Source organism: Myotis myotis, unplaced genomic scaffold (genome assembly GCF_014108235.1).
Source record: "Myotis myotis isolate mMyoMyo1 unplaced genomic scaffold, mMyoMyo1.p scaffold_m19_p_18, whole genome shotgun sequence".
NCBI lineage: Eukaryota > Metazoa > Chordata > Mammalia > Chiroptera > Vespertilionidae > Myotis > Myotis myotis.
The window spans coordinates 18,562,156-18,589,998 of NW_023416322.1; the positions used below are offsets into that span (position 1 = coordinate 18,562,156).

The 27,843-nt window shown below is 39.2% G+C and overlaps 2 protein-coding genes across 2 annotated transcripts in view; one reads left to right on the forward strand and one right to left on the reverse strand.

Moving 5' to 3' along the window:
• The window catches only part of RGL1 (ral guanine nucleotide dissociation stimulator like 1), a 215,798-nt gene that overhangs the window by 186,469 nt on the left and 1,486 nt on the right, over positions 1 to 27,843 (reverse strand). The window lies entirely within an intron of this gene.
• Positions 15,123 to 22,364, forward strand: APOBEC4 (apolipoprotein B mRNA editing enzyme catalytic polypeptide like 4). Its single transcript, XM_036342708.1, has 2 exons — positions 15,123 to 15,551; positions 20,018 to 22,364. The coding sequence occupies exon 2, from the start codon at positions 20,048 to 20,050 to the stop codon at positions 21,152 to 21,154; it is 1,107 nt and encodes a 368-aa protein (XP_036198601.1). The 5' UTR covers positions 15,123 to 15,551; positions 20,018 to 20,047; the 3' UTR covers positions 21,155 to 22,364.

Sequence of the window (27,843 nt, forward strand, 5' to 3'; positions counted from 1 at the left end):
TAATTTTATGAAATTATAACTGTGGTTTTTAATGTTACTATATGTTTTTAAAAATTCAACACTAAGGAGGCCTTGAAGAAAACTGTAGTCTTTGCCATGTTTAAATTAAAAGGAAAACCCTTTCTAATCATATAAACCTAAAGTCTTAACATGTAAGTCACTGAATATAGAGTAGGATTTCTTAGTCTCCCATGTCCCTTGTGGGCACTTCCAATTGTAAATCAAGGTAGTAAGCACTAGATGGCATTGCTGACTCATATTCAGAGGTTGATTTCTTTTCCAGGTTTTATACTAAACTTAAGAATCAATGTTATTGGCCCTTGCTGGGTAGCTCAGTTGGTTAGAGCATCCTCCCGACACGCCAAGGTTCTGAGTTCGACCCCTGGTCAGAGCACACACAAGAATCAATCACTGAGAGATTTTGAAGATGGCTGTGTAGGTAAACGCCTGCACTCTCTGCCTCCCACAACCACATCAAAATTACAACTAAAATACAGAACCATCATACAGAACCACTGGAAAGCTGGCTGAATGAAGTCCTACAACTATAGAAGTAAAGAAGAAAGCACAATGAGACTGATAGGAGGTGTGGAGGCATAAACGAGCTGGTCTGGCACCCATGTGTGCTGCTTTTTTAATCAGGAGGGAGATCATCTCTGCAGAGGCCACCCGGAGGAGCAAGAGGTCCCAGCCCCACACCAGACCCCCCAGCCTAGGTTTCCAGAGTTAGGAAAAGAAGTCCCTATGGGCAGTAAGAACTATGGGCTGTAAAAACCAGTGAAGATTGGGGCTCAGTGACACAGAGGCTGCTGGAGACCCAGCTGTTCCTCTTAAAAGGCTGGCACCTGAACTGAACTTACAAGATCCTGCTTCCTCTGAGCGCCAGCACCAAGGTGAGGCTCTGGGGAACACAGACACACATGAGCAGGAACTGGATTGTCTGGTATGGGGCAGGAACTCAGGGCAGCTTTCTCCCAGAGGAGGTGTTCACAGGTATTATTGTTCCTATTGGTCCCATTATTCTGGAACCTCCCTGGTCACAGGGCTGACTGGCAGCCATTTATGTTTGCTCTGGCCCTTATGATTCCCTAAGATCCTTCCTCATCCAATTTACAACCCCCCCAACCCCCCACCCCCGCCAAGCTGTGTGCAGTGGCTTTTGCATATGAATGGCCTGTCCCTGCTCAGGCTAAAATCTCTCAAGCAAGTGGCAGCTGGGTCAGGGAGCCCCAAACCTATCAATAAAAGACCCAAGATCTGGCACCACCACAGGCCTGCCTTGCTTTATATCTGGGCCTCATCTGGGCACTTCCAAACTTGATACAAAGAGGAGGAATCTGTTGATCTCTCTATAGCTGCCACTGGGCAGCCCCAGGCAGTGGCTGACTCTGCAACTCCCTGGAGACCAAGAGCCAGTGTACCCAGTGGTCAGTGTCAGACCATACCAGATTACAACTCTACACATCCATAAACAACACACTCAAGGGGCAGACTCAGTGAGCACCAAAGCCCCACTGAAGCAAGTCCTGCTCCATAGGGGTGTCTCCTACACAGCAGCTCTCCCACTGTAGTCACTGCTGGTCCTCACAGCCAATTGGCCTGGAAGTCAATTCCTCCCAGTGACACCAACAGCAATCAAGTCTCAACTACAATAAGACTGTGTTCACAGCCCACAAAGGGGTGCACTTAGAGCTCCCAGCTCAGGTGCCTGGAGAGGCTGAGCCACTGGGCCCTATAGAACACCTACTACACAATGCCACTCTACCAACTCAAGGAGACATAGCAACTCTACCCAATACATAGAAATAAACACAGGAAAGCAGCAAAAATGAAGAGACAAAGAAACATGTCACAAAGGAAAGAAATGAAAGAAAGCAAACTACTATGGATATAGAGTTCTAAATCACAGTTATAAGGTTACTCAAAAATCTACTAGAAATGGCCAAAAATAAAAATAAAAAAGGACCAGAGATTAAGTATACACTGACTGAAATAAAGAATAATATAGAGGAATTCAACAGTAGAGTAGAGGATTCTGAGAATCAAATCAATGACTTGAAATATAAGGAAGCAAAAAACACCCAACCAGCAGAGCAAAAAGAAAAAAGAATCCAAAAATATGAAAATAGTGTAAGGAGCCTCTGGGACAACTTCAAGTGTACCAACACTTGCATTATGAGGGTGCCAAAAGAAGAGAGAAAGCAAGATATTGAAAACCCCTTTGAAGAAATAATGACAAAAAACTTACCCTACCTGGTGAAAGAAACAGACTTACAAGTCCAGGAAGCACAGAGAGTCCCAAACAAGAGGAATCCAAAGAGGACCACACCAAGACACAAGATAATTAAAATGCCAAGGGCTAAAGACAAAGAGATAATATTTAGAATTAAAGGTCAAATAAAGAGTTTCACAGATATGAAAAAGCTAAAGGAGTGCATCATCACCAAACCAGTATTATATGAAATGTTGAAGGGTATTCTTTAATAGGAGGAGGAGGAAGAAGAAAAAGAAAAAGATCAAAAATATGAACAACAAAATGGCAACAAATACATACCTATCAATAATTGAATCTAAAAATCAAATAAACGAATAAGAAATCTAATAAACAGAATACACTGGTGAATAAAATAGAATCAGAGTCATGGAAATGGAACAGACTGACGATTCTCAGAGGGAAGGGGGTGGGGGGTGGTGGAAAGAGATTAAACAAAGATCCTATAAGCATATATGCATTACCTATGGACACAGACAATAGGGTAGCAAAGGTCTGGGTGGGGCAGGAATGGGGGGGGAGGTGTTAATGAGGGGGGAAAAGAAGGATATCTTGTTGAGTAATAAACTCAACAATAAAGATTAAAACACACAAAAAAATCAACCAATAAATGCATAAATAAGTGGAACAACAAATCCATGTTTCTCTCTAAAAATAAAAAATAATAAATAATTTTTAAAAAGAATCATTGTTATTAACAAAGTTCTTGAAGAAATGTTGAATATTTCAAATGTTAAATAGTCTCAGCCAATTTAGGGTGTTCTCTATACTTTTCGTCCATTGTTATTGCTTTAAATCAAGTTCTTGAAATGAGGTTTTAAATATATAAACTATGTATAAATATAAATGTAAATATAAAAATATTTAAATCAAACATTGGTATACTTTCAGATTATAATTATAATTTACATGGAAAGAAACAAGGTTCTCCAAAGGAAAGACTCTGTCTTCAGCTGTGCTAAGGCAACTTGCCACTAACAGCCTAAGGGCAGGAGGGGCCAGGGGCAAATTATGGGTTTAGCCTTTCATCTCTATAATGTGCTAACGACCTGTATATAAAGGCTCTTCTGTCCACTTTGGGACTGAAGTCTCCCAGTCTTTCCACTTAAAAACGAGAAATGTCAATATGGCGAGTGTCCCAGCCCGGCCATTTCTGGAACTGTCTTGGGCTCGTAAAGGAGGGCTGACAGTGACAGGAGGCCTCTCGCCTCACCCTTGCAAATGCTCTCCTCTACTCCTGCTGTTGTTCCAATAAATAGCCAGTGTCAGGCCCGGGTCCTCACCAAGCTAAAAACTTCTCCAAAATCAAAAGCCTTAGGAAATCATCGTGCCCTTTCAAACATTACAACAGCTTCTTTTTAAAGAATCTTGCTCTTTTGAAAAGAGATTCAAAATAACTTCGCAACTCACCAACAGTACAAGAAACATAGGTGATATAGAAAAATCTCGTAAAGCTAGCATGGAGATTACCATTCAGCAATTCATTCATTTATTCCGTGACTGCAGCCATAGGCCATGAATGGCCCTTGAAGCTAATAATGCAGCAGGTGAACAGAGGAGCTGGGTCCCTGTCTTTATAGGGCCTACTGTTCAGTAATACAGAAATAATACTTTTTAATATTGCCTGTTAGTCAACAGACAATAATATCACCTCAAATCCCTTTTGGAAGTAAGCCTGATATAAACCAATGAAAATTAAATTCACCGATCATGATATGGTGGCAGGAAAATTAGGATAAATGCTCCATTCGATACTCACAAGAGTTCTCTGAACAGTTTTTACCAAACTCAGTTTTCTTACGAGGTCTCCAAGTAAAAGGGTGTATGGACTAGACCAGCCACAATCCCACACAGATGGTTGTATTTGGTATACAGGGAGATGGCTACTCACAATTAAGCAAATAAAAGTAAACCAAAGTACCATATTCTCAACTGTAAACTCCTCCTTTTGACAAAATCAGTAATTCAATGTCTAACCTTGATTAATACTATATATTATCAACATGCAATAGACCCACACAGATGGTTGTATTTGGTATACAGGGAGATGGCTACTCACAATTAAGCAAATAAAAGTAAACCAAAGTACCATATTCTCAATGTAAACTCCTCCTTTTGACAAAATCAGTAATTCAATGTCTAACCTTGATTAATACTATATATTATCAACATGCAATAGACCCACACAGATGGTTGTATTTGGTATACAGGGAGATGGCTACTCACAATTAAGCAAATAAAAGTAAACCAAAGTACCATATTCTCAATGTAAACTCCTCCTTTTGACAAAATCAGTAATTCAATGTCTAACCTTGATTAATACTATATATTATCAACATGCAATAGAAAATCTTTCAAATTCACATACTCAGTAAACTGAGTGTTCTTTTAAATGAAGTGGAAAGTTAGAAGATTTTTGTTAAGATCATCTGGGCATCTTAGAAATCTGAATCCTGAGTTGGACCCATTCCCACATTGTTATAAACCACACTACAAATTCTCAAATCAGGGATAGAGTCCTTTGTGGAAAGATGAATCCAGAAAATAAACTGAAACCAGATTTCAGTTTGGCAACTTAAGTTCAGAAGACAGAGACTTGGAAACAGAAGAAAAAGAATAGAAATTGACATAATTCAGGTAGGTTGGAATTCAAAGTATGCTGGGACCTTGGCAACACAGACCAGCTGGAGCAAGACGAAGCCAAGACCAGGCCAGGCACAGTCCAGGGAAACGCATACTAGCTCCAGATGTCTGTCTGCCAGGTGGATGCTTGCAACCCCAATGCACCATGTCCAAAGACACAGCAAGCTCATACTTGGTTCGGGCAGACATTGGGAACAGGAGGATGAATTCAAGGGCAGGACAGGGCCATGAAGCTACAGACTCACAGTCATGGCAAGACTTGTATTTTCAGCAATACTGTAATCTAAGTACATAGAAAAACCTAGAATTGGGGGGGGGGGGGGGGTTAAAATATAACAAAGATTCAAAAATATAGCTGATTCACAGGGAAGTAAGGGAAATTCTAAAACCAAAACCGGAGAAGAACGTCAACACAGATATGTTACACTGACACTGACATTTAGGCTGTGTTGATACTGGTAAGGAAGCTCGGGATTTTATAGTCCTGTGGAAATAGATGACGAAGCCTTGGGTTTGCTCAATGTGACGTGGAACAAGTCCCTTCCAGCCCCCATAAACCCTCACATGGCTAGTCTCTCAGTAAAAAGAGATGACAAAGAAGCTGTCTATCTCAGCATAGATGTTTGGGGGAGCACTCCCCAAGCAGAAGATTCAAATTTCCATTACCTAATTGAAGAGAGAGGAACTTCCAAACTCATTTTATAAGGCCAGCATTATCTTAATACCAAAGCCAGACCAGGACACTACAGGAAAAGAAAATTACAGGCCAGTATCCCTGATAAACATAGATGTGAAATTCTCAACAAAATACTAGCAAACCGGAATTCCAGAGCACATTAAAAAGGTCTGACACCATGATCAAGTGGGATTTATCCCTGGGATGCTAGGATGGTTCAATATACACAGATCAATAAATGTGATACACAATATTAACAGAATGAAGGATAAAAATCATATGATCATTTCAATAGATGCAGAAAAAGTATTTGACAAAATTCAACATCCTTTCATGATAAAACTCTCAACAAATTAGGTAGAGAAAGAATGCACCTCAACATAATAAAGGCCATATATGACAAGCCCTCAGCTAATATCATACTCAACAGTGAAGAGTTAAAGGCCTTTCCTCTAAGATCAGAAACAAAACAAGCATGCCAACTCTCCCCACTTCCATTCAACATAGTACTAGAAGTCCTAGACACAGCAATTAAGCAAGAAAAATAAGTAAAAGATATCCAAATTGGAAGTGAAGAAGTAAAATTACCTCTGTTTGCAGATGACTATGATCTATATACAAAAGAACCTAAAGACTCTACACCAAAACCTATTATAACTAATAAATAAATTCAGTAAAATTACAAGTACAAGATCAGCATACATGACCTGGCTGGTTTGGCTCAGTAGATAGAGCATCAGCCTGCCAACAGAAGGGTCCAGGTTCGATTCCTGTCAAGGACACATATCTTGGTTGCAGGCTCCTCCCAGGCCCTGGTCCTGGTCAGGGTGCATGCAGGAGGCAACCAATCAATGTGTTTCTCTCACATCAATATTTCTCTGTCTTTCCCTCTCTTCCACTCTCTCTAAAAATCAATGGAAAAATATCCTCGGGTGAGGATTAAAAAATAATAATAAAATAAAAATATATTTAAAAAACAAACATACAAGTCATATGCATTTCTATACACTAACAACGAACTCTCTAAAGAAATTAAGAAAGCAATCCCATTTACAATACCATCAAAAACAATGAAATATTTAGGAATAAATTTTAACCAAGGAATTGAAAAACCTGGGCACGGAAAACCGTAAGACACTGAAGCATGAAATTGAAGAAAACACAAATAAGTGGCAAGATATCCCATGCTGTTAGATTGGAAGAATTAATATTGTTAAAATGTCTATACTACTCAAAGTGATATATAAATTCAATGCAATCCCTATCAAAATTCCAATGGCATTTTTCATAGAAATAGAAAATGCTGTCCTAAAATTTGTATGGAACCAAAAAAGATCCTGAATATCCAAAGCCATCCATGAAAGAAAATGAAGCTGGAGATATCACCCTTCCTGATTTCAAGCTATATTACAAAGCTGTAGTAATCAAAAGAGTGTGGTACTGGCACATAGAGCAATGGGACAGAATAGAAAGCTCAGAAATAAACCTATGCATATACAGTCAACTAATCTTTGACAAGGACACCAGGAATTCACAGTAGGGGCGGATAGTCTCTTCAACAAATAGTATTGGGAAAACTGAATATTCAGATGCAATGAACCTGGACTCCTAGTTTTCATAACTCATTAAAGTTAAGCCAAATAGATTAAAGACTTCACTATAAAACCTGAAACCATAAGACTCCTAAAAGAAAACATATAGGAAAAGCTCCTTGACATTGGTCTTAGCAATAATTTTTTGGGGAAGAATACACAAAGCACAGGCAACAAATGCTATCTATCTATCTCTTACATATACACATATATATAATGGAATACTATTCATCCATAAAAAACAGCATGATGAAACTGCAGGGCATTATGCCAAGTGAAATAACCCAAACAGAGAAGGATAAATATTGCAAGGTATTATTTATATGTGGAATATATATTTTTAAGCTGATTTCATAGAAACAAAATAGAGTGGTGGTTATGGAGGGTTAGGGAAAGGGAGAAATAGGAAGATGTGGTCAAAGGGTACAAACTTATAAATCCTACAGATCTAATGTACAGCTATTAAAAATATGGGATTGTGTATTTGTTAATATGGTATTGTGTATTTGTTATATACATGAAAGTTGCTGAGAGTAGATCTTAAGCATTCTCACCACAAAAAAATAAAAATAAAAAAGTTAAATATGTAGGGTGCATTAAAATACTTGTTCTTAGTAATCATTCCACAATTTATACGTATATAAAACCATCCCATTTTATACTTTAACTATATACACTTATAGTTGTCAATTATTCCTCAAAAATGTTGCGGGAAAAACAAACAAAAAGAATCAAATTGGCTTTGTTGCGATTCTCTATTAAAAATATTTTTTTACTGTTAAAAAAAATTATATTACCTATGTAGTTCAGGAACCCAGACCTGAGAAATAGCTATGAAAGTGATCCAGGGCAGGAAACACACTCACGGTGCCTGTAAAAATTAAAGGCAAATTCTCTCTAGAGCAGTGATTCTCAGCCTTGACTCTGGAGCTTTAAAAACACTAATGCCTCAGTCTCACACCTGGAGTATCTAAGTTAATTGATCTGGGGCTCAACCTGCCGCCCTAATTTTTAAAAGCTCACTCGGTAGTTCTAATGTGCAGAAAAGACTGAGAACCTCCACTCTAGAGAGACACGCTTCTGTGCAGGCCACACAGAATCCCCACCAAGCATGACTTCAAAAACAACACTTTACGGCACCCAAAGGGGCAATCCACCATCGGCAAGAGTAGGAGGAATAACTGAAAGGAAAGTGAAGCCTCCAAGAACTTCAGCTAATAGAATTATTTGTTGCAGACTATATGACAACATTGAAATAATTAAAGATTTTGTAAAAACCAAAAATATAAAAATGGAGGAGAATACAGACATAAAATAAAACTATAAAGGATAAATATATTCATTGATTTCAATAACTCAATAAGTGGGTTAAAGAGTAGATTAACAGATCTGTAGAGGAAAGTAGAGAACAAGATGATTGTCCCAGAGAAAATACCAGGAATACAGCACTGAGAGTTAAATAATGGCATCTGTCAGTTGACTGAGCATCATCCTATGCACCAAAAGGTTGCAGGTTCAAATCCCGGCCAGGGCACACGCCCAGGTTTTGCTTTTGGTCCCCTGTTGGGGTGCGTGCAGGAGGCAACCATCAATGTTTCTCTCTCTCCCTCTCCTTTACTCTCTCTGTAAAATCAATAAAAACGTATTTTTTTTAAATGAATACTAGGAATCACAACAGGAGCTGAAGGCATCGATAACTTAAATATGAAATTTGTTGGTAAGCATGGTGACCTTGAAAATTAAAAGTCATAGCCAAAACCGGTTTAGCTCAGTGGATAGAGCGACTGGAAGGTCCCAGGTTCGATTCCGGGCGGGGGCATGTACCTGGGTTGTGGGCACATCCCCAGTAGGAGATGTGCAGGAAGCGGCTAATCGATGTTTCTCTCTCATCGATGTTTCTAACTCTCTATCTCTCTCCCTTCCTCTCTGTAAAAATATCAATAAAATATGTTTAATAAATAAATAAATAAATAAATATGTGCTTAGCACTTTATATTAAAAAAAAAGTCATAGAATAAATGAGAAGGGTTAACATATACCTAATTGATGTTTCAAAAGAGAGAAATGTTTCAAGAGATAATGGCAATTTCTACTTGGAGGATTTTCAGAGCGCACCATATCCTCTACTGAGTCTAAGCCCATAATATTTTCTCTCAGCTTCCACATATTCTGTCTTAATTGAGGGACAAAATTGAACTAAACTCAGCTCAGCACTGATTTCAGCACTGTTAATGACTTCATTTGAAAGAGACTGGGACAAAAGGAGCTGAAAGCATCGATAACTTAAATATGAAATTTGTTGATAAGTGTGGTGACCTTGAACATTTATTGGGGATTAGTTATCTAAATGAAGAAACAGAAGTACTGCAGAATCCCATCCAACGTTCACTCCTTCCCCATCAGATGACAAGCTTGAAAGAAACTGGTTTTTCTAAAATTGATAAATACCTTTCACTGACAATACCAAGTGTTGGCAAGGATGTGAGCAACTGGAATATCTTTCCATACCTTTATGTTGCTAATGGAAACATAAAATAACAAATAACGATTGAAAACAATTTGGCAGTGTTAAGGAGGAAGAAACGTTCCTCTACCCTTCTTTCAGCTGGTCTATTACTTAAACCTACATGACACAGATTAGATTAACAAGAGAAAATTACCAAATGTAATTACGTACTCAGGTATGGGAACCTGACATACATGAGTGAGTCAGAGAGCCACATATATAAGAAGTTCAGAGACAGAGGTAAAGGAGGGTATATGACATTCTGAGTGAAGGATGAGGTCAGGCGCCCTGGGGCTTCAGAGGGGAGGGAGGCTATTCACAGGACGATAGAGCAGATGTTCAGGAATGAGATGTGTTCCCTGCCCTCTACAAAGGTCATAAGAAGTTATCTCTGGTCCCAATTCTTACTATGGGAAAGGCCCCTAATTCAAGTTCTTTAAGGGAGGTATAAAAAAGTTTCCTGTGATCCCGCAGGGTCTCAATCGCCTTCAGCTCAAAATAATTCAGATGCTGCCCTAACCAGTTTGGCTCAGTGGATAGAGCGTCGGCCTGCGGACTCAAGGGTCCCAGGTTCAATTACGGTCAAGGGCATGTACCTTGGTTGTGGGCACATCCCCAGTGGGGTGTGTGCAGGAGGCAGCTGATCGATGTTTCTCTCTCATCGATGTTTCTGACTCTCTATCCCTCTCCCTTCCTCTCTGTAAAAAATCAATAAAATATATTTTTAAAAAATAATAATAATTCAGATGCTGAAGTGACACAGCTTAGGGAGACCTGTTCAGAACCACCTGAAAAGTTCCTAGAAGGCGAGATGCATTTGCTATACAACCTAGCAATTCCAGTCCGAAGTATTTGTCCAAGAGAAATGGAAGCAGATGTCTACACAAAGACTTGCACACGTTCACAGGTTTTTCATCATGGCCCCAAACTAGAAACAATACAAAAGTCCATGAACAGATGAACAGATAAATTATAGCACATCTATACAATGAAGTGTTATTCAATATTAAAAAGGGACAGACAACTGATAGATACAGTCGCATGGGTGAACCTCAAAAACATTATCCTGAGAAATAAGCAAAAAGTGCCAAAGTATACTAGTACTTTGTGATTCCACTTATGTGACACTTTGGAAAAAACACATGTAATCTACAATAACAGCAAAAAGATAGCACTTCCCTAAGGCCATGTGGGAGGGTGATTAACGGGAAAGGAAGGGACCCAGGAGAAATCTGGGGTTGACGGAAATGTTCTACATTTTTATTGCAGTGGTGGTAACATGAGAACATACATTTGTCAAAACTGAAAACACTGTACGCTTAAAGTGGGTGTATTTTATAATATGTAAATTATACCTCATTGAAGTCGATGTTTTAATTCTTCCCTCTTGCCAAAAACATGTTCAGCTGTTTCCCCCGACATACTTATCATCTTATCATTTTTCTACATTTTCTTCTCTTTCTTGATTTTATCATTGTCTCACTTTTAAAATATTATTTTTCCCATTTATCTTAAGACTAGGTCACAAATTAGAAATTATTTTCTATTTGCTCAAAAAGTAGGATGTGATGGATGGATCACAGTATAAAGAAAAGGAGTTTTAACGTGCTCTGGGTTCAAATCCCAGCTCTACCAGTTACTAGCTATGTTATCTTGAATATTAAAAACTCTTAACCTCAGTTTCTTTATCTGTAAAATGGAAATTGTAATAATACCCGGCTCTTCGGGATGTGAGGCATGTAAAATTTTTGACACAGAGTAGGTATTCAGTAAATGTTCAGCGGTTCAACAAATGATATTCTCATTTAAGTTCCTCACCATCTGTATAGAAGCTAGCTAGAGGAATTAACATAAATAAAATTTAGTTAATTTAGGAAGTAAAATCACTCTCTAATAGTGACTTAAGTGGGATAGAAGAAGGACATGAAAGCAATATCACTCAAAGCTAAGTCTGTGAACCAGGGCCCAGCCATACTTGCTACCAGTGTGAGCAAGATAAGCACAGAAAATAAGAGTAACTATTTAAAAATTTTTATAGAAATAGGAGATGACCCTGTATGATCTATATCAGAAAATGTGACTTAGAGTTTAAATCTTGTATAGAAGAAGGTTCTAGAATAGCTCACAGATTAAGGAGCTTCAGTCAGAACATAAAGCAACACACTGCTTCCTTCATTGAGAAAATCCTTCTATAAAAAAAAAAAAAAGAGCCAGCTGAACTAAACAATGTGCTTCACAAAAATAGATAACTGTTGAAATGTAATTATGAAATGTATACACATTTATCTGTTGAGCTAATTTTTTTAAAGGGCTCATGTTTTCTATCTATTTTTTGTTGCTTTTTTACCCTATAAAATCATCTTCATTGAATTTTACAAAATTAGTGGTTTGGAAACTAAATTGCTTCTTCCCCTCAGATCGTTTGAAACCTTTTTTAGATTATTTATACCTTTGGGAATAAAGATGCTGCCTCCACCCTGCACTTTCCCTCAGCTTAAGTTAAGGAGTTAACTTTGAGTCTAAACATCTGTTTTCGTTTCCCTAGGATAATGGGGGAAAACAACATGGAGAGATTGGAAAGTCTGTGGTTTCAGCAAACTAAGGGTCATCCGCCAGTGTCCTTGCTGTTAAGACTGTACTGCCACCCTGTGGCCATTCGGCTTATGACCCAAAGCTTCAAGCTCTCCCTTTCCCCTCAACACTAACATTTATCTTACCCCATCTTTCCCACGAAGTCCTTAGTGAGCTTCATGAAATCTACTGAGTTCTCTGCAGGTCTTTATTTTGTGATTGCTCTTTTTCATCAGTTTCATCTAGTTTGTTACTGCTACGTGAATTATATACACCAAAAGCTCAGGCATCAAAAACAAAAGTAGACAAGTGAGAATATATATGGGAATATATATGCATAGCAAATGAAACTTACCATAGTGAAAAGGCAACCTACAGAATGGCAGAAAATATTTGCAAACAACATATCTGATAAGGGGTAAGAGCCAAGGTATATAAGGAACTCATACAACTCAATAGGGGGGGGGGGAAAGCACACACACAAAAAACTGATTTTAAAAAGGGCAACAAATAACTTGATTAGACATTGCTCAAAAGAAGACATACAAATGGCCTACAGAGATACAAAAAGGTGCTCAATATCACTAATCATGAGGGATGCAAATCAACACCACCATGAGATATCACCTCACATCTGCAAGAGTGGTCATTATCAAAAAGACAAAAGTATTGTTGAGGCCATGGAAAAGCAAACCCTTGTATACTGTTGGTGGGGATGTAACTGGTGAAGCCATTATGGAAAACAGTGTGGTGTTTTCTCAAAAAACTTAAAACAGAACTACAATATGGTTTTGCAAGCCCACTTCCAGATATTTTCCCAAAAGAATTGTAATCAGGATCTCAAAGAGATATCTGCACTCCCATAGTCATTGCACCGTTATTCACAACAGTCAAGATATGGAAACCAAAATGACACTAACAGATGAATGGACAAAGCAAATGTGGTATATACATACAAGGAATATTACTCAGCCTGAAAAAGGAAATCCTGCCATTTGCAACAACATGGATGAACCTGGAGAATATTATGCTAAGTGTAAAAACCAGTAACAGATAAAAACTGCATGATCTCATTTATATGTGGGGTTTAAAATAGTCATACTCATAGAAGCCTAGAGTAGAATGGTGGTTGCCAGGAGTTGGGGGAGGGGCGAGGGGAGTGGTGTTGGTCAAAGGGTATAAAGTTTCAGTTACACAAGATGAATACGTTCTGGAGACCTAATGTAGAGTATGGTGACTACATTAACAATACTGTATTGAATACTTGAAATTTGTAAGGGGTTAGATCTTACATGTTCACACACACATCCTAAAAGGACAACTCTATGAGGTGATGGTATGTTAGAATGATTGTTGTGATCATTTCACTATGTGTAAATATATCAGAAGATGTAGTTGTACACCTTAACAATATACAATTTTTATTTGGCAATTATACCTTAATAGCGCTATTTTTTTAATGGTGGCTACTTGGAGTTGCCTATACCTAAAATGTAATTGGTAAAGATACTAGTGGATACAGGCTTATTTTTAAGTGAATAGTTTTAAATGGAATATCATTTATTAAGGTTAAATAAAAGGTGAGCTTTGAGGATCAGCTTTTGGTTTAATATTTACAAGTTAACTGAGTTAAGAGATACATGAGATTGGAAGATGTGGGAACAGTAAAGGCGTGATCACTGCAAATGGTTGGGAAGGAGTGGGATGCAATAGAGTGAACGTGTACGAAAGAAAGCCTGAAGGAAAACGTAACGAAAAGTAACTAGCTGAGGGGTTAACAAATACACTAGAGACCCTTAAAAAGCACGGAGATCGGGGGCGGGGGGGGGGCGGGCAGTGGGGGGATAAGGCCACATATGTAATACCTTAATCAAGAAAGAAAGAAAAAAATAAAGGCACGGAGATCAGCATAAAACAGCCAGGCTAGAAGGCGCCCTCTGGAGGAGGAAGGCCTGTTGCTTTTGTGGAGACTGGAGTCTGAGAGAAGGAAGACTTGGTGAGGCTGCTGCAGGAAGCCTTCGAGGCGCTGCCGCCACCCGGGTGGGAATTTTCAGAGCAGGATACATACATAGTAGTGACCATCGCTCACTCGCTCACGTGGCCTGAGGGAGAGAAAAGAGGGAATATCCAAGGGTGTAATCATGACGATCCACGTGTCGAGTGTCCTAGGAGACGGTGTGGAGGTGAAGGGGGCAGGGGAGAGAACAGACAGGGACGAGTGGCTCTCCCATCAGCCGCAGAAAAAGGGCCACAACTGTGTCTTCAACTGGAGGGAACCACGCACATATCAATAGCAAGAGCCGCCCAGGGAACATGGAAGGGGGAGGAAACGGCTAGGCCAGTGATGGCGAACCTATGACACGTGTGTCAGAGGTGACACGCGAACTCATTTTTTTGGTTGATTTTTCTTTGTTAAATGGCATTTAAATATATAAATTAAATATCAAAAATATGTCTTTGTTTTACTATGGTTGCAAATATCAAAAAATTTCTATATGTGACACGGCACCAGAGTTAAGTTAGGGTTTTTCAAAATGCTGACACGCCAAGCTCAAAAGGTTCACCATCACTGGGCTAGTGCATACTAACCCAGGTTTGGACAAAATACAGAGCTCCCCCTTCGGGGACTGTTAGCAGAAAGTGCCTCCCTTTGGGGAAGTCAAGTCTCTGCTTCCTCTCACAGGTGCCTCCCTCTCTCTGAAGTGGGGAAGCCTTTTACGGAGGCCCTGGAGCCTCCACGGGACACAGAACCAGCAAATCTTGTCCAGACACCAAGCCTGGAACCTATACTAGATCAGGACAAAGGTGCTGAGCAGCATGACCTCAGAACTTGACTCTAACAGCTTTGGGGGCGTGGGGGGGGGAGCCCAACAGTTCATTTAAGCAGTCAAATGTTACACTTTCATCCAGGCTGGAATGTGTGTTCATGTGTATTTTCATCTTTGGAACAGGTGGTTTGAAATGCACATAAAGTACTAAGTGTCAGAGCTGTATCCTAGCAGTAGCTACTTTGCAAACGTTGCCATGGCACCAGTTCAACAGGGTTCTTAGAAGCAGCCACACCTCAGCGAGCTCTTTCTAACTTGGGACAGCAAAGTTCAAGTGAACTAACAGACACCCCGCAGCGTGAGAGAGTCCTGAACCGAGATACAGAAGGTGAATCTTTACAGTACAGCCGTCGTCTGAAGCTATTTGAAACGGGGCCTCGAATTTAAAGAGGGGAAAAAAGAAGAAAATGAACCATCTCCCAGAACACCTGGAGTGCGATCCAAGCCTGGAGGCAAAATGACGGTAATTATAATTGCTAACGTTTGTTTTTAGCTGCTAACAGATTGCGCACAGATTGGGAAAGGCAAACGCCCTTCTCCCATTACTCCAGTGCAAACTGTGCTTCAGCAGCACTCGCTAATCCTAGCTGGTGACAAGACAGCAGATTGTCTCATTTATGTTCAAGTAAGGCAAGCCGTCCTCCCACGGCCACAGTCCAGGGGCCACTCACAACCGGATGACAGAGCTGATTATGCAGCTCTCTGCTCCTCACTGCCCACAGATCTGCATTTGGAAGCACAGACCAGAAGGAAAAGGACCAGGTATGGACACAGACAATAGGGTGGTGAAGGCCTGGGGCAGGAGGCAGGGGCGGGCTAGAAGGGGTGAAGGGGGAGGGGGGGAAGGGGAACATATGTAATACTTTCAACAATAAAGATTTAATTTATTTTTAATATATTTTTATTGTTGATAGTATTACAGAGATCTCCCATTCCCCTCTCCCTTTACCCCCATTCTCCCTGCCCCTACCCACCCCAGGTCTTCACTACCCTATTACCCGTGTTCATGGGCTTATGCATATTAAGTACATAAATCCTTTGGTTTATCTCTTCTCATCCCCCCAACTCCATATACAGATTTACTTTTTTTTTAAAATATATTTTATTGATTTTTTACAGAAAGGAAGGGAGAGGGATAGAGAGCCAGAAACATCAATGAGAGAGAAATATTGATCAGCTGCCTCCTGCACGCCCCCCACAGGGGATGTGCCCGCAACCAAGGTACATGCCCTTGACCGGAATCGAACCCGGGACCCTTGAGTCCGCAGGCCGACGCTCTATCCACTGAGCCAAGCCGGTTCTGGCTAAAGATTTACTTTTTAAAAAAAGAAAGAAAAGGACTAGGTCAGTGATGGCGAACCTTTTGAGCTCGGCGTGTCAACATTTTGAAAAACCCCAACTTAACTCTGGTGCCGTGTCACATATAGAAATTTTTTGATATTTGCAACCATAGTAAAACAAAGATTTATATTTTTGATATTTATTTTATATATTTAAATGCCATTTAACAAAGAAAATCAACCAAAAAAATGAGTTCACGTGTCACCTCTGACACGTGTGTCATAGGTTCGCCATCACTGGACTAGGTGATAGGGACACAGGATGCTGGGAAACAAGTCAGCCAACCCACCTGTGACCAATCCAGGTTCCTGAGGTAGGACCTGGGCTAAGCGGAGCCTGTCTCTGCCTGATGAGGGCAGAATGAAAGGACAGACACCAAAAGTTAACAATACAAGACAGTCTGTGCTCAATGGCTAATTGATATGAACCACCAATTGTGCCAGAGTTCAAAGGGGCCAGGAGTTCTCTCCTGCTCCCCTTCAGATGAGAGAGGTCAAAGAACAATCCCAAACGAAGACTGAAAAAGTGAAGACCTCGCCAGTAGGGAGTCAGGGTCAGGTGACACCGAAGAGTTGGCTATCAGCAAGAAGGAGACTCCAGAGCTCCCTCCATTACCCCGAAGGCCGCCAGCCCTCAGGCCTCCTCACAGAGAGTAATGATGCGCCATCCGCTGCTAGCATAGCCACAGGAGAGGAAGAGTGCAAAGGAGGGAGTGCTGGGGTTTCCAGGCCGCCTTCATCTCGAAAGACACAAAGAACTCTGCGTCCCAAAAGGGCAATTCTGGGACCATTATATAGAGTTAACTCCACTCACCGCCCCCCCCCCCAAAAAAAAGCAGAAAAGGTCCATAATATTTTAGCCAAATCAATCTGTAAATTTTCTATGGGTGACTTGAAATTATCATTTGAGTAGTAACCCGGATATCAGGTGTGCCACCCAATGGCAGGCCAGATCCAGGGCACAAGAGTCAAAAGAAAGAGAGACTTTGGGCTTGGTTTCAGCACGTTTGGATATTCAGAGAGACCCAGTCCCATGGGTAAGACCGAGAGAGCAGGGATGCTGGGAGAAAACAGCGCTCAGGATCAGGGTGACATGGTGTCAGGTCCCAGGTGGTCCGCCTGTTGCCAAGGGTTAAGCAGAAAGAGTCCAGGGCCCCGAGGGAAAGCTGTGCAAAGTCAAGGAAGCCTCAGGGCAGGGATTCAGTTTCAGCAGGAAATGCAATGCTCAGGAGGAAACTGAGGCAACCCCCCAATCCTGCGGACTAAGATGACATGACAGAGGTTAGGTCGTTAGGAGGAGTCCGGAGTATGACGGGTGTGGTGCCCAGGGTTACTGCCGAGAGACTAGCCATTAGGATGATGGTGGCATGAGTAAAGTCACATTCCATCTAGAGCTGGATTGAGGCCCTAAAATATTTTCTGCCCAAGATGGGATTATACAAGGAACTCTGCAGGTTTCAGCCTGGAGATCAAATACAGCGCTGACTGAGGGGATCTGGGAATGTAATTCTCCTCCTAGGAAGTGATGTGAGAGAGTTTGATCTAGTCATATGACTTCTAGTGATCTACATTAAAGAAAAGATTCAGATATATGAACGATTTATTTAAAGAAATATTCATCAAAGTGTTACTTATAATAACAAGAGACAAGAACCTGAATGCTATAGTTATGTAATAAGACACTAATTAGGCGTGGATACTGTGCTTTTTGAAGAATTTTAATAACATAGGAAAATGTTCATGACACAATACTAAGTGAAAAAGCAAAATATAAAACATGGTTTTTGCCCTAACCAGTTTGGCTCAGTGGGTAGGGCATTGGCCTACGGACTCAAGGGTCCTGGATCCGATTCCGGTCAAGGGCATGTACCTTGGTTGCGGGCACATCCCCAGTTGGGAGTGTGCAGGAGGCAGCTGATCGATGTTTCTCTTTCATCGATGTTTCTAACTCTCTGTCCCTCTCCCTTCCTCTCTGTAAAAAAATCAATAAAATATAAAAAAAACAAAAAACATGATTTTATTTATGTTGGCATAACAAGCATACATACCAAAAAGACTGGGGGAATAGACCTGTCAATGGCAATGGAAACTGATACAAACTGGCATGAGTTTTTATTTTTCCTTTATGCATCCGTATTATAAAAACTCTACAAGAAACATGTAATACTCATATAATAAAAAGTTATTTTACAATATTTTTAAACTATATTATAATGCCTATGTTGTTGCTTTGGAATAATGATAACTGAAGAAATATTTTTAAAGGCAAAATAATTACTTAAAGATCTTAACAGTTCAGTTTTAACATCCCAGAAACTATCTGAAATATCCTAAGAACCCTATTGCTTTTAGAATAGTAAAGTTTCCAAATTGCTCTAACAAGACCCACCCACTGGAAATAAAACTCTCAAATGTTGAGAATGCATATCCATGACCCAAAAATACTCACCTGGCACTTCCAAGGGTGTAATCATGATGGTCCACATGTCTCTAGCAAGTAAATAGATTCCATGATCATATTCCCAAAAGGATAACCACTTCCAACTTATTGTCAACTAGAGGCCCAGTGCACAAAATTTGTACACTGCGGGGGTGGGGGGTGGCCCTCAGCCCAGCCTACACCCTCTCACAGTCTGGGAGCCCTCGAGGGATGTCTAAGCCGGCAGTCAGATATCCTTAGGGAGCCGCAGAGGCGGGACAGGCTCCCACCATCACTACTGCACTCGCCAGACGTGAACCCAGGTCAGGGCTTCTGGCTGAGCGGCACTCCCCCTGTGGGAGCACACTGACCACCAGGGGGCAGCTCCTGCATTGAGCATCTGTCCCCTGGTGGTCAGTGCATGTCATAGCGACTGGTAGTTTCACCCTCTGGTCAATTTGCATATTAGCCTTTTATTATATAGGATGATTAGAAGAAATAGGTGATTTGAGACGCAAGCATATGCAGCACCTCTGCATGATATGCTAGACACTATCATATTCAGAAAAGAGACAAAGAACATTACAAACAAATGCAAAACCCCTGTTTATTTCTTTGGACTTTCCTAAACAAGAATCATCTAGATAACCCTAGGACTTGTACTATTACTATTGAGAGCTAAGTGTTTATCGAGACCTTACTATGTGTTGGGCCCATAATAACGCATTGCATCTTTATCTATCATTCAATCCTCAAAATAACCTTATGGGGTAGGAACTATTCTGAGCCTCATTTAACAGACAAGGAAGCTCCCGGATGTTAAATAACTTGCCAAAAATCTCTAAGCTGGTAAGTGGCAGGGCCCTGATTTGCAACAAGTCTGTTTCTAGAACTTGTACCGTTAACCCATTTGCTCTACTGCCTCAGAATCTACGAAACAGGTAATGTATAAAGCCTTTCTCTTTTGCCTCCTCCCCTCCTTAGGAGTCTCAATAAAGCTGAATCCTGAGCTTTCTAATCTATGGATATATATCATTATCCTTTAGACTCAAAATGCTACCATGGTTATCACACCAGCTGCTTTAAAGAAAAATATGACTCAGTAAATTAATGCACTGTCTTTAGTTCTTCCTGCACTGGTTTTACATATATTCTCTCTTCCTTGTTTAGGATTCCAGCTAGGAGACGACAAAACTAGCAATGGAGCCATTATATGAGGAATACCTAGCAAATCGTGGGACAATAGTAAAACCTTATTACTGGCTAAGTTTCTCTCTAGAGTGCGCTAACTGTCCTTACCATATTCGGACAGGCGAAGAAGCAAGAGTTTCCCACACAGAATTTTATCAGATTTTTGGATTCCCTTACGGACCCACCTATCCTCAAACAAAGCACCTCACGTTTTATGAACTGAAAACTTCTACCGGAGGCCTGGTGCAAAAGGGCCACGCGAGCAGTTGCACGACGAACAATACCCATCCAGAATCGATGCTGTTTGAGACGAACGGTTATTTCGACTGGGCCGTATACAACAACGACGGCATCCGGCACATCATTCTGTACTCCAACCGCTCCCCCTGTAATGAAGCTGACCACTGCTGCATCAGCAAGATGTACAATTTCCTGACGACGTACCCAGACGTCACTCTTAGCATCTACTTCTCTCAGCTCTATCACACTGACCCTGACTTTCCTGCCTCGGCCTGGAACCGCGAAGCTCTCCGGAGCCTAGCGAGTCTCTGGCCCAAGGTCACTTTGAGCCCAATAAGTGGTGGCCTCTGGCATTTTCTCCTCAACAACTTTGTGAGCGGTGTCTTGGGATCAACTGTTTTCCAACCCATTTTAACTGGGAGAGCACTGGCGGACAGGCACAATGCATATGAGATCCATGCCATCACAGGAGTGAAACCTTACTTCACTGATGTTCTGCCCCAGGCAAAGCAGGAGCCGAATGTAACAGCTCAGGCAGCTTTAGAAAGCTACCCTTTCGTCAGTGCCTTTCCTGGACAGTCTCCGCCAGTGGCAAGTGGACAATCACCACCCAGTCTGACACCGGGCCTCAGGGTTCCTGTCGTGTTTGTGCTGGTGCCTTTCCGAGACCTACCACCAATCCAGGTGGGTCAAAGCCCATATAAGCCCTGGAATGTGGTGAGGCATTTAAATATGCCGCAGATGTCACCCCAGGAAACCAAGGACCTCCGAAGGCCTCCCATGGCAATGCCCGTGGAGACGATGGAATTCACAGAACAGTCTGGAAGTAGCAGCAAGGCAGATGACAAGAAGAAGAAAAAGAAAGGGAAGAAATAAAATGGACATTCCTGCAACGTAAGACCAAACAGCTAACAGAAGACTTAGAAGATAGCCAGCAAGAATCTGGAAACTTTCTCTCTTAGGTATGATCCAAGATGGAGCTAAACTGATACACTATAGGCAAAACCTGAATTATTTACCAGCTTAACTATTATAAAGCTACACTATTTTAAATATAACTCAAAATGTTTCTATAAGCAACTTATTATCTTTCCTTTATTTTTGAAAATGACAGTATCCAAGTGGAGCCATGAGTACCTTGCTAATATTTTGGTGTAAAAAAGAAAATGTTATTCCGGTCTACCCATATCATCTTTCCACTGAAAATGCCGGTGGACCAAATAGCTTCCTAAATTGGTTTTAGTATAAAGATTTACTATAAAGTTGGAAAACAGCCTGAAGTTACTGATACTCAGTACTGTTTGCAAAAGCAAACCAGTGATTTTCCATTAATTGTTCATTGTGGACAGAAGATTTTAGGCAGCCTTTTCTTTTCTTTTTCTAAAGTGGTTCAAAATAGTTCTGTGTGTGGGGAAAAAGCTCTTTTGCTAATTGATTAGCTATCGCTACAAAAACTGATTTTTGAAATGTAGCCACGCGCTGGGTTTGATCTTTCCCAGCCCAGACCTCTGCCTCCTGAGTGGATGAGAGAGGCAGGTGACACATGAGACTCTCCAAGGTTCCTCCCCTCACACACCATGTAACAGCCAAGCCCCTCTCACTGGCTTCCAAAGCTACTCCTCTACCTTCCTGTTGCCCTGTCTCATCAGCAAGATTGTAAATTCCTATAGGTCCAGCGCTGTCTCTTTCACTTATTTAGTTTCCCTTTAGGATCTAGCACAATATCCCAGGCAAAATAGAGATAGCAAGGCTGTGAATCTACATCTCAGAACTTTACCAATCCCTGCTCCCCAACATGTCTTCTCCATTCCAGCCAAGTGGCCACTTAACTCTCCTGCAATGGACATCTTTTTTGTTGTTGTTAGCATCCATTCCTCCTCCTTCTGACATAGCCCCAGTGCATAATTGGTCCTAGTTCCCTTTTTTTCTGGCCACTTCTTTTTCACCAGTGCATATCTATACCTTGTCTCAAACTCTTGTTCAAAACACACTTCTAGGAGGGCTCTTTGACTAACCCTCTGAGCATGTGCATTAAACCACATTTGCTGCCTCACTTCCCTCTTAAAAGAAAAGAAAAATGTTTAAAATAGGAATGTCTGTTATGATTAAAATAAATAAAAAATTTTTAAAGTAATTTCTATTGTTAACCTGAAATTTTTTATAGACTTATTGGAATATAATTATTTTTTGAATATATACTAATTGTTATTTAAAGAGATACTTTTAAAGTTTAGTAGATCACAAAACCATGTCGACAATTTGGGGTGTAGAGTTTTAAAAAAAAAAGACCCCAACATGACAAATGCAGCATCTCTGATCACTATCAGAGTAGATCCAAATGGGCGACTCCGCTAATGGCGTCAGCAAGTCTGGAAGGCCCGGGAGCAGCTCTGAAGCTAGTTGCCGTGGGAGAGATCTGCCCAAAATGTTTAACTCACAAAATGGAATGCTATTCATCTGTGGACTCCTCAAAAAAAAAAAAGTAGATCCAATTCGTTGCCCAGAAATCTAGCTCTAAAGTGGTGAAGAAAACCACAATATCAATCAAGCTACAAAGGATTCAGTTAGAAACGCAGTCTGAAATTTATGATGAATTTGTATTTCAAATGTGAACCTGGATACCAAGTATATAACAAAAGGAGAGATGTTGCAAGAACTATAGAAAAGAAAAGTGCTTGGGGGCAGTTAAACCTTGTACTAGTTAGATCAGGAAGACAATGTTACTGAGAGATCTAAGACACTGATTAGGGTGGGGGACGGAATCATTACCTTGGTACATCTAACATGGTCCAGGGTTTGGCTCTCAGTTTTGTAAGTTCAGCTCCCACTTAGTCAATACAGAGAGAATGGCTTTATTAATCAGGAGCAGACCTGGATTAACAGAGCTCCCAAGAATGACACGTAAAAGCAGAAAGCTAATGTACTAATTTCCAGTGAGACTTACTACTGGACATGCAACCACATATTCATGTTGTCCAGCCTATGCCGCTTTACCATGCAGATAAACTACATGAGGAGCTACTATAATTAGAAGTTTACTTTGAGGGTTAGAAGAGCTCATTAAGTGATTCAAATGTTTAGTGCTTTCAGTCTCTGCTTCCCAGGGTTAAGCATCTGCCACTTGAAATGAAATGGTGTGATATACACAAGGGCACCTGTCCATGGACAGTATTTACTAGTAGATGGGCCCAGAATGTTCATCAAGCTACAATTTAATCCTGCTGGCCTGGGAGCAAATCCTCTCTCTTTAAACTGTTGTTACATCTCTTTTTTTGATTCTTAGTACATGCAAACCAAAATGTTTAACTCACAAAATGAAATGTAATTCATCTTATTTCCAAGAGTTTAAGGAAAGCTGCATGGTAACCTCTACTAATTAAAATTTTTAAAATAATATTATTACTATCTAACATTTACTGAGAGCTACATGTCATTTTTCTAAGTATTTACATGTATAACTCATTTAATCCAACCATCCTATTAGGTAGGTCTTTCAAATATGAACCTGGTATATAACAAAGAGAGAAATGCTGCCAGAACTATAGAAAAGTGTTCAGGCAGTTAAATTCTTGTACTGATTAGATATGACTAGGGCTAGGAAGAAGAATGTTAGACAAGTCATGAGTCCAAGCCAATATGGTCAAGCCTTAAACAAGAGACTATTACGAGAGAGCATAAAGACACATGGCCCTAGGCAAGTAGCTTCTATTTCCTTGTCTGTAAAACAAGAGACGTGAGCAAGATCTTTAGGTTCCTTTCAGCTCTACCTGCTCTAAGATGACATTTATCAGAGCAATAGTTCCATGAAGTGATTAAAAACACAAGCTTCAAAATCTGACTGTCCTGTTTCCCATACCAGTCTGCTACTGGCTAGTTATCATTGGCTGAGTTACCTAATCTCTCTGAGCCTTAATTTTCTCATTCATAAAATGGGAACACTTAATTCCTAGGCCCTACAGCTAATCTGAGGATTAACCAGTTAACCGCCAAGGTATCTTGAATTTCATTTAAAAAGGTCTGCTGCTTATGGGGTACAAATGATTAAATTATGTAAGTACAGTAAAGAGCTTGCTAACCAAGTGTCTAAGAAACAATAAACACTCATCAAGTGGTTGCTATTATTAATAAAATATTATTAGGATGATAGAAAAGGATAGGAATTGTAAGATCTTTCAAATTCTATCAAAACTATATAGTCTGAGATGACTATTTTCTATAAGAAGTAAAAGTATGTTTCTAGAATTTGTGACAATCAGGTTAGGAGAAAAAATGTTGATTTTAATATTTTGCTTAAATATTTAATAGTAGCAATGAGAAAGGCCATTGACCCATGGTCATGGAAGAAACTAAAATAATTATGAGAAAATATTTTTTGCAACTTCTTGTCAATAAATTGTCAATCTAGATGAAATGCATGGTTTACTAGGAAAATATAACTTCTAAATTTGACAAAAAGAAGAAGAAAGCCAAAAAAATTGATAATCACAGAAGATAAATATAATCAAAGATCTACCTCTAAAAATATTAGCAAGCCCAGATAATTTTGTGAGCACATTCTATAACTTTCAAAGAAATAATAGCATAGAAACTTTCTATTATTCAAACTATTCTAGAGTACCGAAAAAAAAAAAGGTGGAAATCTTCTCAATTCATCTTATAAAGCTAGACTAACCCTAACATCAAAACCGCACAAAGACAGCACAAAGAAATAAAATTATGAACCAATATGACTTATACATATAGATTCTGAAATCATATAACAAAATAAATACTACTTGAATTTACCAAGCAATTAAAATAGTAACCAAATAGAGTTTATTCTAGAAATGTGGGGATGGTTCATTACAGAAAAATATAGAAATATAATTCATTACATTCATAAATTAAAAGATCAAAAACGACATGATTTTTATCATTAGAGCCTCCCAAAAAGCATTTGATAATTTCCATCATCATGCCTAAAGATCATGAAGCAACAGAAAATATAAATGGGTAAAATACCAAAGACATTTCCATTACAACAGAAACAAAGAAGAGAAGGCCACTGTTCCCCAATTTTTTAATACTGTTTTGAGAGTCTAGCTAATGCAATAAGATAAGAAAAATAAAAGTGATGTAAATATTGGAAAAGAAAATATAAATTCTTATTATCTCAAATATTATGCTTGTATATTGTGACAAGAAATGTAAGCTTAAAACAACTGTTAGCATTAATAACAGAGCCCAGTAGCGGAAAGGAATATGGAATAAGTAAATTTTTAAATCCATAGCTTCCTTTTACATTATCATAAGCAGGTAAAAAAAGTAGAGATATAGTCCCATTCACAAAAATGTTTAACACACACGATTTATTCTTTCATTTAGCACTAAAATTTTTTCCTGATACAGGAGTACAGATTTGTTTTTTAGTCTTTGAAGTACTGATATATAAAGAAATAAAGGTCTCACTGTAAAATAGTCCATCTTATTACTCTACCTCAATGTGTAGTCATAAAATTATGTAAAGCTAAAATTAATCACAGAGAAAAAACTTGATGTTTTGAAGGTTGGTGGTTTCAACACAGAACCAGTTCATTTGATATTAAGTAGTCATTAAACCATAATATAGTCTATAGGTAATATGCTAAAAAAAAAAAAAGTATTTATCTATTGTAGTAATGATGTTGCTAGAGAATCATGAAGTTAAATCATCATTAAATCACCAGAACTGAAATTTATTTATTTTCTATTTATAACACATGTTTGACATATTTGATTAACATTGAGTTCACTGCCATTTCAAATAATCATCCTGCCACGCTGCAGGATTTGAGGCCTTGGTTTCTTAAGTATTTAGTGGCAAGTCTGGGGAAAAGAAGCACAATGTAGGTAAGTGTACTTGGATTAAAATATATGAAAGGAAAAACCTATTATAGGATAATTTTATCAAAATACTCTCTAACTAAAATGATCTTTTGCTGTTTGCATCATCACAGAAATAAAAAGCTTATATACTCTCATGCAGCATTAACCTCAAAATTCTGATTCAGTCTTACTTTAGTAATGAACCAAACCAAGTTATTCGCACAATAAAAAAAATGTCTTAAAGCCCCATGGATCCTTTATGTCAAGGATAAGCATTTCTTTGGAAAATTAAAATAGGGAGAATACTATTATGTACAAGGAATGAAGTGCCATGATTAACATAAGAAATTTGTAATTTGCAAGGAAGTGGAATAATGTATGTTTTCTAATGAAAAGATAATTAAAGATGGGTTTCTTCACATACACAGAAATTTCCTTAATGCTTTAGGGAGATAATTAAGATGTTCATTAAAGAATATTCAATCTCACCCTGGCCAGTTTGGCTCTGTGGTTGGAGCATTGGCCTGAGAACAGATGGGTTCTGTTCAATTCCAGGTCAAGGGCACTTGCCTGGGTTGCAGGTTCGATCCCTAAGCACGAGTGGGAGGTAACCAATTGAGGTGTGTCTCTCCAGTGGATGTCAATCTTTCCCCTCCCCTTCTTTCCCCGCCCCTGCCCTCTCTCCTCCTCCTCCCTTTCTTCCACACTCTAAAAAATCAATGAAAAAATATCCTTGGATCCTCAGGTGAGGTTTAAAAAAAAACCCAACCCTCAATCTCTATATATGATTCCAAAATTATTTTGTCAGGTTATTAATTCATTAAATAGAAATGTTGGGTACCTACTATGTACAAGGTATTTAGTGTGAGACAATAAGAAACACTGCATTGGAAAAGCGCATTTTTTTTGGCATTATTACATCTCAAATGTAATACACATCATGTGGCTGAGAATTAATTGTATTTAACACATACAGAGCAAAATTCTGAGCAATCAAAAACAATTATACCCTTGAGCAACTCGATTTTTTAAATTACCCTCACTATTCCCTTAAGTTGATTTCTACTCCACAACTCTCCCCCAGTTCTAAAATGAGATAAGAAGGAAATTTCCTAAGTAACACCTAACACAAAAGAATAGAAATGTAAGAGAAGGGATGTATTAGCTCTTGAACCCTTGTTTCCATTTGCTCTCAATAGTGCTTCTAATGTTCAATTTTCTCTTCAAAAATATATTGATTTAGAAGCATCAAACCAGTATATTGCTTAGCCCTTACTAAAGTTAGCAAAAAATTGAAACTGAAAAAAAGAATATTAAAAATACTTATTCTAAGTTATATAATGTCATTCACCATAGTAATGATCTGATTCTTTGGAACAAGACTTTTTAAAAGAAAGATCACCAACAGGTAGAAAATTTCCCTTTGCTGTCTTAAGACAATCATTGGGGGAGTTCTTACCAGCATGTTTGTTCATTAACTTGAACGTTAATTTAAAGAAATGTTGCTTTGTCACCTCAATATTTTTTAGAAAATTTAATTGGGAAAAGAAAAAGGCCACATTACTTATTCCTCCCTAGAAAAGAAAATGCATTCCTGAAGGGTCTCTGTCTCTATTTATTTCTCTCTTTCTCTCTCTCTCTCTCTCTCTCTCTCTCTCTCTCTATATATATATATATATATATATATATATACACATATATATATATATATACACACACAC

Coding starts and splice junctions, on each gene's coding strand:
- APOBEC4 (XM_036342708.1), top strand. CDS start 20,048: ATGGAGCCATTATATGAGGAATACCTAGCAAATCGTGGGACAATAGTA.